A 13,612-nucleotide genomic window follows, 5' to 3' on the forward strand; every position below is an offset into this window, starting at 1 on the left:
CTCCTCCCTACAAATTTGACCATATTGGAAAAGGTTATATTTCTTTGCTTCTCTATTTAAAATATATATATATATATTTGCTGACTATATGTATATAACGCTGAATTGGTATAGGTTCTTCTAAAATGGTATAGGTTTTTCTGCTTGAGCAGGGGGCTGGACTAGAAGATCTCCACGGTCCCTTTCAGATTCTATTCTATTCTATTCTATTCTATTCTATTCTATTCTATTCTATTCTATTCTATTCTATTCTATTCTATTCTGAAAAACATCCAGCAATCCACTAGTATAAAACACCTATCCTTCCATTATTGTATAAGAAGTCTTTTAGGCGTAATTCATATGCAAAGAGCCCAAAATGTTGCATTTTGATGTTCCACTATAGGAAGTTCTAGCCAAGGAGATCTTTAAATCCTTGACAAGCAGCAATTTCTCTGAAATTTTGTTAGCAGTTTATCAGTTTTAGCCCAATATGTGGTAATAGTTAAGACAAGCGCGCGCGCACACACACACACAAACACACACACACACTAATATTCCAGTTCTTGAACTGTATTTCCAACCACAAGGTAACTGCAACTAACTATTCCCAGAGACATTGGATAAAACAATATTTTAGCTCCATTCTAAGAATAAAACTAACTTGTTTCTGATTTTTAGAGCATGTTTTAAATATGGGATATTTGAACCTGTTATTCCTATGGTCACATAGTTATCATCTACCACCTTTAGGGAATAACTGAATTGTATAAATTTGACCTATTGTTGCTTGATTAATAAAGCTTATTGGGAATATTAAGTTAGCTGTAATTTATAACAGAATATATTTCTGAAATATTATCAAACTCTAGTAATTGTGGCAAATAATATACTGGCAGAAGGGTAAGTAAGTGGATGGCAAATTTGTACCAAAACAGAGAATTGTAATTTTTATATCTGCAGGGCTACAGGGTTAGGACGCTGAACTTGTCGATCGGAAGGTCGGCAGTTTGGCGGGTCGAATCCCGAGTGCCGCGTAGCAGAGTGAGCGCCTGTTACTCGTCCCAGCTTCTGCCCACCTAGCAGTTCGAAAGCACGTAAAAATGCAAGTAGAAAAATAGGGACAACTCCGGTGGGAAGGTAACAGCGTTCCGTGCGCCTTTGGCGTCTAGTCATGCCGGCCACATGACCACGGAGACGTCATCGGACAAGCGCTGGCTCTTCGGCTATGAAACGGAGATGAGCACCGGCCCCTAGAGTCGGAAACGACTAGCATGCATGTGCGGGGGAATCTTTACCTTTACCTTTACATATCATTTAGTTTTCTTTTTCTAGGTTATTAAACTCTGCCTTATGTATGCTCAAAAGTGGCATGAGTATTTTGTGGTTTATAAAGGGTACAGTTGTTTAAGAACCATTCAAAGTTATAATGGTCTTGGACATGGTGTTTTATAGCCCATAAAAGACTTCTGTATGTTGTAAAATGTCACAGTACCACCCCTCATGGTCACATCACTGCATTTCTGGTGATTGGCAACTGGTTTGCATATATGACCAGTTGCCAAGCACCCTGCAATCATGCAGTTGCCTTTTGCAATCTTCTTTGCTGACTTCCCCAAAAAAGTCACTTGGGAAAGCCGGCAGGAAAGGTTGCAAGCAAAGCAAGCAGACAGGAGTTAAAATTCTGAAGACCATTACGTTGCACTTTGCTTAACTACTGATTCACTGAATGACCAAGATTCTTGTCCCGATTGTGGTTACAAATCGATGACTTTCTATATTTCTCTTTCAGTTTTGAATGTGATGCAAACTATGATTGTTGCTGTGAGCTGCTTAGAATTATGACATGAGATGGGCAGCCATAGTTCTGGAAATAAATAAATGTACCCTCTTTCCCAGTCAGCAGGTTTAGATTGTCACAGAGACATCCCCAATAAACATGCATAAGACAGAAGTGTGTTATCTTTTGCAAAGACGTAAGCAGATTCCTCTAACCCTTTACTCTCTTAGAGCAGAAGATAGAGAAAAGTCTTGGGTTTTTTTTGTTTGTTTTGTTTTGTTTTGTAAGGCAAGAGCTACAGGTAGTAATTAAAGTCAGGAAAAAGACTTGGCTCTCCTCCTCAGTAACTTTAATCCTCAGATAGTGGGTAGTTCAAGAATAATAGAGGCAGAAGGAAGATATTTCAGATAATTATTTTGGCAAAGATAGGTTTAAAAATTAATTAGGAATTCCACATTGAGTTTTTTAGGCAAACCTCATTCCTTCATTTTCATTATTTCTGTTATGGCTTAGAAATAGAAAAAGGAACAAGCAAATTACCTGATGATCCCGGAGGAAGGAGGAGGAAGAGACAAATAGAAAGCAAATTATTGCTTTTCTTTGGTTTGAAAGAAGCCGGTATACAGACACAATAAAAGTAATTGTTTATGGTATTAGCATCTGTGGGGGTGGGGGAGGGTTAGAGTGTCCTGTAGTAGAATGTAATTTAGAAGTGCTTGGGCAGCCTATAGTGTTACTAGATGCTACGTTCCAAGTTTAAAGGTCACAATATGATAGACACTATTTCCTGTATCATCCCTACATGACATTTCTGGGGATAAATAGCCTATCTTGCTGAAACTGGGGCTGTTTTGCATTATTCTAGCCAGGAGGCCAGTGATCTCTGGAATTGTGCATGCCAATGAAAGATACTTTATTGTGTGTATCTCAAAATGCTTTGGTTCCCCATGATTTAAGGTGCTGGTACTTGCCTTTAAAGCCCTACATGGCTTAGGCCCGGGATATTTGCAGGACCGTCTGCTACCGGGGACGACTTCCCATCGCCCAGTGCGCTCACACAGAGAGGGCCTCCTCAGGGTGCCGTCGGCCAGACAATGTCGGCTGGCGACCCCCAGGGGGAGGGCCTTCTCTGTGGGAGCACCAGCCCTTTGGAACCAACTCCCCCTTGAGCTTTGGATGGCCCCAGACCTCCGGTCCTTTTGCCGCGACCTCAAAACTTTCTTCTTCCATCAGGCTGACCTGGATTGATGATGGGTTTTTAAATATGTTTTAATTTTTAATTGTGTAATTAATTTATTTTGGGGCTGTTATTTAATTCTTTTTTAATTTTTGTATTGTTGTTTTTTATTGTTGTTAGCCGACCTGAGTCCTTCGGGAGATAGGGCGGCATATAAGTCCCAAAAATAAATAAATAAATAATAAAATAAAATAAAATAAATAAAATAAAATAAAATAAAATAAAATAAATAAAATTAAATAAAATAAAATAAAATTAAATTAAATTAAAATAATAAAATAATAAAATAAAATAAAATAAAATAAAATAAAATAAAATAAAATAAAATAAAATAAAATAAATGTAGGCAGGCATTTTTTCCAGAAAAGTATAGTATATTTTGCAGGATTGGAAGGACAAGAGCTGAGTCTGCCATACTCAGCCTATCCCTGCAATTTTCATAGGTTTATGTTTCTGTCCATGAACTTCTTTTGGTTTGGAGGAAGCTATATTATAGAGAAGGGTTGGAGACTTGACCAAGAACAAATCTTGGTACATTGCAACTCTGAAGGGCAAGTCACCAACTTCTCTTGTTTGACTCTGCAGCAGAAAATAACAGGTAGTAGAATGTTCAACGGACAGTTGTATGGGATACATTAGGATATATTAGGAATGTTGATGCTTGATATTAGTTTTATTTTGTGTCTGCTTCACACTGAGAATGAATAGTTTCATTTGTATGACAAATGTATAGTAAAGTATACCTCCAATTTGTTTATGAAGGCTTTGTAGCCAACCAGTAGCACCTGTTTTATTTATGTTTTTAATATTATTAAAAGCAAGTAGAAAAATAGGGACCACTATAGTAGGAAAGTAACAGCGTTCCGTGTGCCTTTGGCGTCTAATCATGCCGGCCACATGACCATGGAGATGTCCTCGGAGAAAGCGCTGGCTCTTCGGCTTTGAAACGAAGATGAGCACCAGCCCCTAGAGTCGGAAACGAGTAGCACGCATGTGCAGGGGAACCTTTACCTTTACCTAATATTATTAACTGTAGAATTGTTTCTGAATTAAAAACCAATACATAAAACTTGTGATCTGACCGACACGGATGTATTTTTTTATCTTTTAAATCATGAAGAAACAGTTACTTTTTTTTACCCCTCAGCAGGATTGTTTCCATTTTATATGTAAAAACAGGCAGTACTTTGTTTAAATGAAGTTTTGTTTTATGTTTTTAAATTTATATTTATAATTTATAGTTGTGATTTATAAGGTCATCTCAAAATTGACTCTGGGCAACTGATTCAGTTGTAAGATGGGTTTATCTCCTGGGATGGGGGCTAAAATCTCTATATAGTTCACAGTTAAGAGGTTGGATTACTGAAATCATGATTGAAGTACAAGTTATGAAACTACTGTTTTCACTCACCAGGAATTGAGGGGACAATGCTAGGTGAAGCTCATCTGAAAGAGAGGTAGCAGCAGTGGAAACTATCAAACTTCTGTCTCAGATCAGGGTGTGAGAATCTAAAGGGCCTTCAGCAGATATTATTTTAGACTGCCAGCCTTTTATCTTATAGACTCAATCATTTTGCTACAATATATGATGATGTATGTCTTAAATCAGTGACAGAGAACTAAAACCTGCTTAGAAGATGGATTGATGGTGCTACTGTATATTTATTTATTTATTTATTTATTGATGGGATTTATATCCCGCCCTATCTCCCGAAGGACTCAGGGCGGCTAACAACAAAACATATAATAAGTACAGAAATCAAGATAAAAATGAAATTAAAATCATCTGTGCAATAAATTAAAATTAAAAATTAAAAATAAATTAAAAATTCTAAATATAATTAATTAAAATGCCTGTCAGTCCAGGTCAGCCTGGTGGAACAGGAGCGTTTTGAGGCCGCGGCGAAAGGATTGGAGATTTTGGGCCGTCAGAAGCTCAGGGGGGAGCTGATTCCATAGGGCTGGCGCTCCCACAGAGAAGGCCCTCCCCCTGGGGGTCGCCAGCCAACATTGCCTAGCTGATGGTACCCAGAGGAGGCCTTCTCTGTGTGAGCGTACTGGACGATGGGAATTTGTTCCCGGCAGCAGATGGTCCTGCAAGTATTCCGGGCCTAAGCCATGTAGGGCTTTAAAGGCAAGTACCAGCACCTTAAATCTCACCCGGAGGGCAACTGGTAGCCAATGCAGCTCACGCAGGAGGGGTATAATATGGGAGTATCGGGGTGCTCCCATCACAACCCGTGCAGCTGCATTCTGCACCAGCTGAAGCCTCCGGGTGGTTTTCAAGGGCAGCCCCATGTAGAGAGCATTACAGTAATCTATACGGGAGGTAACAAGTGCGTGGGTGACTGTACGTAGGGCATCTCGGTCCAAAAAGGGGCGCAATTGGTATATAAGGCGAATCTGTGCAAATGCCCCCCTAGCCACGACTCCAATATGATCTTCAAAACTGAGTCGTGAATCTAGGAGGACGCCCAGATTGCGTGCTTTATCAATGGGAGGTAACATCTCTCCTCCTATAGTCAAAGATGGAACCTCTTGGACTAAACGAGATGACGGTATGTACAGCCACTCAGTCTTGGCCGGGTTGAGTCGAAGCCTGTTTTCTCCCATCCAAATCTGTACCGCTTCCAGGCAACGGGACATCACATCGAGGGCATCACTGGGTTGGTTCGGGGTGGAGATGAATAGCTGGGTATCATCAGCATATTGATGATACCCCACCCCGAAGCCACGAATGATCTCTCCCAGCGGCTTCATATAGATGTTGAACAGGAGGGGCGAGAGCACCGATCCCTGAGGCACTCCACAACTAAGAGGCCTAGGGCTTGACCTCTGCCCTCCTGCCAACACCGTCTGCGAACGGTCCGAGAGGTAGGAGGAGAACCACCGCAGAACGGTGCCTCCCACTCCCAGCCCCTCAAGACGACGCAGTAAGATACCGTGGTCGATGGTATCAAAAGCCGCTGAGAGATCTAATAGGACCAGGACAGAGGAATAACCTCTATCTCGGGCCCGCCAGAGATCATTCACCTGTGCGACCAATGCCGTCTCCGTGCTATGCCCGGGTCTGAAACCCGATTGGTACAGATCTAGATATTTAGCTTCCTCCAGGTTCAAAGGGAGCTGTCGTGCCACCACGCTCTCAACGACCTTCGCAAGGAAGCGAAGGTTGGAGACAGGACGGAAGTTGTTTAAAACAGCTGGGTCCAATGCCGGTTTCTTGAGGAGGGGCCTTACCACCGCCTCTTTCAAGGCGGCAGGGAAGTACCCCTCACTCAGTGAGGCATTGATAACTGCTAGGAGCCAGCCTCGTGTAACCTCCCGAGATGCATAGACTAGCCAGGAGGGACACGGGTCCAACAAACATGTGGCGGCACTTAGTTTCCCCATGATCTTGTCCACTTCATCCGGAGTCACAGGATCAAACTGTTCCCAAATGTACTCGGTCAAATTCATCGTTTTCCTCTCGTCAGATACTGCCCAGTCAGAGTCCAGCCCGAATCTGAGCAATAGAAAGTCATTGAGATGATCTTCAAAAATCAATTCAGTGATAGTTACAAAAACAAAACATCTTTTATACTCATGGAAATGAAGAAAGTATAAAATACCCAAATTGTTTTTACCCTTACTGTCTGGAGTATAAAAGAGAGGATATCTATCTATCTATCTATCTATCTATCTATCTATCTATCTATCTATCTATCTATCTATCTATCTATCTATCAATCATCATGGCCTAACTGACGGGTTGGCAACCCGTGGCTCTGGAGCTGCATGTGGCTCTTTCAGCCTTCTACTACGGCTCCCAGTCCTCCGCCATTTGCAGAGAGAGAGACAGAGAGAGGCACTTGCACTTCCCTTCTCTCTCTCTCTCTCTCTCTCTCTCTCTCTCTCTCTCTCTCTGGAGGCGGGGCTTTAAGGGTGCAGACCTTCTGGACCTCCGTCTTCTTGCAGGTTCCAACCAACTGCTTTGTATGTCGCCGAGGTCCCTACGTACAGTCACTCATGCGCTTGTGACCTCCCGGATAGACTACTGCAATACTCTCTACATGGGGCTGCCCTTGAGGACCACTCAGAGGCTTCAGCTGGTGCAGAATGCTGCCACGCAAGTTGTGATGGAGTTTTCCCGATACTCCCATGTAACGCCTCTTCTCCGTGAGCTGCATTGGCTTCCAGTTGCCCTCTGGGTGAGATTCAAGGTGCTGGTGATGACCTATAGAGCCCTAAATGGCATGGGTCCGGACTATCTTCGGGAGCACCTGCTGCCAGCATCAACTTCCCATCATCCTGTGCGCCCCCACAGGGAGGGCCTCCTCAGGGTGCTGCCGGTCAGGGAGTGCCAGCTGGCGGCCCCAGGGGGAGAGCGTTCTCTGTGGATGCGCCTGCCCTTTGGAATAAGCTGCCTGTGGAACTCCGGATGGCCCCCGACCTTTGCTCGTTTCGCCGGGACCTAAAAACTTGGCTATTCAAGCCTGCCTGGACTGAGGGTTTTGGGTTAAGGTTTTAATTTTAAATTACTTTGGGGCTATTTAATTTAATTTAATTTTAACCTGTATATATTGTACTGTTTTAATTTTGCCCTGTAAACCACCCTAAGTCCCACGGGAAAAGGGCGGTATATAAAAAATAAATAAATAAAATAAATAATAAATAAAATAGCTGCAATCGGAATACGCAGATAAAGCAGCGTTATGCTGGCATTGAAGGCAAGCGGAGGCAGCGGACAGAGCTGGGACCCGGGGCAGCTCCTTTGGACTAACAGACTGCCTGCTAGCTAAGCACTCGGAGCTGGCAGCCTGGCGAGCGAGTTTGACTGCACAACGCGGCCGAGCTGCTACCAAAAAGGCCACCCCAATTTCTCTTCTGCCGCTTGCAGCAGAGCCTCCTCCTGCTAGCGGTGCGATGCCTGCGGTACCTTCCCGGCCCACTTGCCTTTCCCTCACTCCCCCTCACCCAGGTCCCGCTTCTTTAGCAGCACCTCTGCCCAGCTGAGCTCTTCTATCTACTGCAGTCGGGACGCCACTGCCTCGTCTGCAGGAAGCGAGCGAGAGAGCATGCGAGGCCATCCCGGGAAGGGCACACAGCAGAGGAGAAATGGGGGTGGCTGTTTTGGCAGCAACTTGACCACGGCGTGCAGTCAGACTCACTCGCCAGGCTGCCAGTTCCGAGTGCTTAGCAAGCAGGCAGTCTGTTAATCCAAAGGAGCTGCCCCAAATCCCAGGCTGGACGTTGGGAGTGAGCTCTGCCTGCTCCATCCTCTGCCTCCGCTTGCCTTCAATGCCAGTGTAACGCTGCTTTATCTGCATATTCCAATCGCAGCTGTTTTGGCTACAGCTGAGGGACCTCGGCGAGATACAAAGCAGTTGGTTGGAACCTGTAAGAAGACGGAGATCCAGAAGGTCTGCAGCCTTAAAGCCCCACCCTCCCAAGAGAGAGAGAGAAGAGAAGCACAAGTACCTCTCTCTCTCTCTCTCTCTCTCTCTCTCTCTCTCTGTCTCTCTCTCTCACACACACACACACACACACACACACAAACACACTGAGTGGGGACTGGGAAGAGGACTGGCAGACCAAGGGCAGAAAGAGAGAGAGGGAGGGGAGAGAGAGAAGGGAAGCGCAAGTGCCTCTCTCTGTCTCTGTCTCTCTCTCTGTCTCTCTCTCTCTCACACACACACACACAGAGTGGGGGAAGAGGACTGGCAGACCAAGGGCAGAAAGAGGGAGAGGAAGGGAGAGAGGGAGGGAGAAAGAGAGAGGGAGGGGGAGAGAGAAAAAGAGAGAGAATATGAATATATGTGGTTGTCCTTACTGGACTTTTAGTAAAGAACATTTAATGAAATATTTTGATGGTTTTTTTTAAATTAAGAGATAAGGTATGGGGATAATTATGCTGTATTTAAAGATGGTAGATAAGCTACTAAAATTGTTTTTACCCATTGGGATGAAGGAGAAAGGGTTTTTTCCCCTCTTCTGTCCTTTTTTCTCCCCCGCCTGTATTTTTTATTTTTCTATTTGTAGTTTTTATAGTTTCCACAGGCTGCTTCTTTCATAAATACAAGGAGGACTCAAATAGACATTATTTTATTTGAAAGTAACCTTCAACCCAGCATCTTTTTTTGGGGAGTTCAAAATGTTTTTGTTGCATGCAGAAATTAAAATTTGTTTTCTTTGTAGCCTTCATTTCATAAATGCAACACACTATAGTTTTTTTATACATAGCACAAAGGTAAAAAAATGATATTTGCAGTGTTATCTTCATTTTAGATGTCAAAAGGGTTTTGTGGCTTCCAGTGTTTTCTTATAATAAATAATAATAATAAGTTGGAAGGGACCTTGGAGGTCATCTAGTCCAACCCCCTGCCCAGGCAGGAAACCCTATACCATTTCAGGCAAATGGCTGTCCAGTCTCTTCTTAAAAACCTCCAGTGTTGGAGCATTCACTGCTTCTGGAGGCAGGTTGTTCCACTGGTTAATTGTTAATTTGTTGTTGATTGTTAATTGTTAATTTTCTGTGGGAAACAGGTCCAGATGGCTCTTTGAGTGTTTAAGGTTGCCAAACCCTGGCCTAACTTATACATAGGTATTTGTGTGTTTGTTTGACAAATTGGTATCGTTGCCCAACTCATACATAAGTGACTCCAGATGGAATACACAGTCAGCACAATAAAGCTTAATTCCAGTCAAACTTACGGAGTCTGCTTTCTGACTTGAACTTCTCAGAGCTGAGATCAATATCAAAATCTTCATATTCTTCTTTAAAAGAGACTGAGAATCTTATCTGTCACGCTAGAAATGATGTCAAGCCTTCAGGGCACCCTACTGTCCATGGGATATCTTACTGCGCTATTACTGTAACATCAACAAAGGGATTTACAAATAACACTTAAAATGCCAGATTGCAATTAACAGAGCATTTAAGACCGTGGTGGCGAACCTATGGCACGCGTGCCACAGGTGGCACGCAGAGCCCTCTCTGGGCACACACACCATCGCCCCAGTCGTAGGCCTTCAGCTAGGTTTTATAAAACCTTTTCCCTTTAGGCCTCCGCCTACTTGTGCAAAAAAAAAAAAAAGGTTCAATCTATTTCAACTTCTCGCAGGAAAAAAAAGATCTTGCAAAGTTGGAATTGATTGATTGAACTTTTTAGTCCCACCCAGTCTGCCATTACCACTGCAGCCACGCCCACCCAATGGGCCATGCCCACCCAATGGGTCACACCCACCCGGCACCCGACCATACATACGTGGGTTTTGGGTTGCAGTTTGGGCACTCGGTCTCTAAAAGGTTTGCCATCACTGATTTAAGAGAAGAGTCATCTCAGCTAGCTGCCTAAGCACTTCGAGCTGGTCCTAACACACAGTGCACTCTCCCAATTGACAATAAAAGATAAATGGAATTCTTGCCATTCTATGTGAACTACTACTTTCCTTTTTTCTATTATGGTGGATACTTATTGGCTACAAATGCATAATCTGGATTGTATAAGAATGTAATCATGAGCTGGTCCTATATTACCACACATCACACCCTTACAATTGTTAATAAAAGATCACATATAATTCTTGCTACTCTATATGACTGCTTCCTAGCACATTCCCATTGTGCTGGGGATTGATTGGTGACAAATGAATAGTATAGATATATACTGGGAAACAAGGAACAATTTCTTTGCCATCCCCAAAATGTTAACAATATCAGTTGCAACCTTCCCATTCTCAGCTTCCATGCCTGTGAAGCTTCTTGACTCTTACCCTTCCTCCCACCAAGGAAAACAGGCTTTGCAGATGTGTTTGAGGATAAGGAATCAACTGCATTGCTTCCACATTGAAACAGAGAGCCCAAATGCCAGTAGAGAGGCAGTAACCTATCTACTGCCTTCTTGAAGGAATTTCTGGGTGACAATTTGAAAAAAGAGCTTAACTACCCTTCTAAATCTCTATATTCATAACCTACATTTTTCATTCCTAAGAGAAATGGTTCTGTTAAAATTGCACGCCTATAAAGTCCTAAAGCATGTGATCATTAGGGACATCTATCTGGTGCCTCACCTGTACATCCTCCAGAACACCCTTTTTTCATAGACTTGGATTTGAGAAGTACAATTTGATTAGGATGAAAAAAGGACATGAATATTTTAGCACTGGGCACACATTATGCCAAATCTGAATACATAGTCTGCTCTCCAGAATCATGAATGAAATATTTTCTGATATTTTTGACAAATATGTAGTGGTACTTATAAACGCAGTAAAATTTTGGGATGACAGTTTGCATGATATCCCTTGCCTTCTAATCTTGATTCAGAAGATCTTAAACTCAAACCTATGATTGAGGGAGGGCAGATCCCAGAAAAAATGAATGCCAAGTACTGAGAAAAAACTCTCTCTCTACGTGAAGAGGAGGCACTAAGTAATAAGAGCATAGATACAAAAAGGAATAGGTTAGTGTATATAACCCAAGGATCCCATTGTGTCTGTATAATGCACAGAAAATGGGGAGCAAACAGAAAATAGTACTACATGTCTTCACACAGGAATAACAATATGATCCATTAATATTATTGAAACTTGGTGGAATGAAAAAATAGATTAATTAAAAAGAATAGTCCAGGCAAAGAAGTGCTATTAAATGTGGAAAAAATGCACACATGTTGCGAACCAAGAATCTGAGCATTCAACAGCATTTGACTAAGCATATAAAAAGGGGTTTTTTTGTTTTTTGTTTTTTGCATTTGAACTTAATTTTTTTATACAAGTTAAAATGAACAAAAGTGAACTGTGTTGCTAAAATTGGCTTTCAGTTCTAGGAGTGTCAAGTAGTATTTTAAATATTGTATTGTGTGCACATTTTAACTAGGCTTCACAAATTTGGTATGCTGCTTGGAGGTAACCTAACAGATGATATCATCAAGTTGTATTTTCCAAGTAATAAAATGTTGAGAAAATCAATGCTGGGATATCAAATTTTGTTTCAGTGTAAAGTGCAAGCCAAAGTATGTAAAAATGAGCTCTTACCTATTTAGCTAACTGATAAAAAGCCTATAAATAATTAATACTTGAAGCTTCTCAAAATAAGAGTCTTATATTCCCTGGGGATTGACTAATACATATTCAACTATTGAAATGAGAATCTGGTAAATAGATCATCTACGGCAGGGGTGTCAAACTCAATTTCATTGAGGGCCGCATCAGCATTGCGGTTGCCCTCAGGGGGCCGGGTGGGCATGGCCTGGGTGGGCGTGGCCTACTGGTTGGGCGCAGCTAGAGTACGTATGGCCTACTGGGTGGGCGTGGCCAGCTCTACGTCGTTTGCATCAAGGGTGCCTATGGGGGCCTGAGCAGGAGTGGGACAGATCTGAGGGTCTCTGGCAGAAGGAGGGTCTCTGGGCCAGGGCCAAGGCAGTGGGGGCCGTTCCCTCACTGTTTCCAGGATGGCTTTGCGGGCCACATGAAACCACTTCGCGGGCCGGATCTGGCCCCCGGGCCTTGTGTTTGACATGTCTGATCTACGGCTTCCAGATAATTTGCAAAGTTGACTTACCATTTATATTAATGCACTTCTCATGTTTTTAGGACTTTGTTCCTCTCTACCAAGATTTTGAGAATTTCTATACAAGGAATCTTTACATGCGCATTAGAGATAACTGGAACAGAGCAATCTGCAGTGTTCCTGGAGCAAAAATGGATATATTGGAAAGAGTTTCTCATGATTACAATTGGACATTTGAGTGAGTAAAAAGTTTTCAAAAGTTCATAAGTAGCTAATCTTTAGAGGACTTGAACAGTTAGTTTTAGAGGTAGGCTACATCCTCAGTTCAACTTTAGAACTTGTTGCAGAATTTGGTGACATAATTTGCCCTTTCTTATGTTTCCTAGGGCCTCCTAAACAAAAGTCGTACCTCATGGGGCAGCATATTCCACAGTATGCCTCCTTTCTAAGCTTCCTTCAGAGGCGGGGAGGATCTTTAGCAAGTGCTTTTCAGTTTTGGACAAATAAGAGAGGTCATGCTTAGTCCCTGACTTATCTTGGGGCCATGTTTTATGAATGGTAACCAACATATTAAGTGGGCTTGAAAGCCTCATTTTATGTTTTGTAATTCTGCATTAATGAATTTTCCTGACAAGTAGTAAACGGAAAAAGAAAAGAAAGAGCAAGGAAAAAGCAAAAAAGTTAAGAAAAAGAAGTTAAGAAAAATGGAAAATAAAGAAGATATAAAGTGACTATCGATATTCTTCACAGCAATTATAAGTACAAATATTTTAACTTCTCTCTCTAAACTTATATCATATTACTCTTCCTTCTATAATTTATCCTAATTGTAAAAACGTAAGTCACAAGTTCATTTTTTTTTCATTTTTATGCAAAAAGTCCATAAGACTGCTTTGAGTCAGCAATAAATGTAGATAATGTTTTTCCTCCAATCAAAGAAATTAATTTATCAATTTCAGAAAAATCTGTCAACTTCACTAACCATTCCTCCATAGTGGATAGTGCCAAACTTTTCCATCTTGGAAAAGTTTGCATTACAATAATCTGTTGTGATGATATATTAAAATAATCTTCCCTGGCTTTTTTCTAACTGCTTGTCTACTAATCCTAAAAGGAAAAGTTC

General features: G+C 42.0%; 1 protein-coding gene across 9 annotated transcripts in view; it reads left to right on the forward strand.

Moving 5' to 3' along the window:
- Window positions 1–13,612, forward strand: part of SPTLC2 (serine palmitoyltransferase long chain base subunit 2) — a 67,911-nt gene that overhangs the window by 18,312 nt on the left and 35,987 nt on the right. For all 9 annotated transcript variants that reach the window (XR_014026667.1, XR_014026668.1, XR_014026669.1 and 6 more), the window contains exon 3: window positions 12,573–12,727. Coding sequence is in view for 1 of the 9 variants with exons in the window: in XM_081329535.1 (XP_081185661.1) it covers window positions 12,573–12,727 (155 nt within the window). In the remaining 8 variants the exon portion in view is untranslated. The remainder of the gene's footprint in view (window positions 1–12,572; window positions 12,728–13,612) is intronic.

The sequence above is a fragment of the Vipera berus genome (assembly GCF_964194415.1).
Source record: "Vipera berus genome assembly, chromosome: 1".
NCBI lineage: Eukaryota > Metazoa > Chordata > Lepidosauria > Squamata > Viperidae > Vipera > Vipera berus.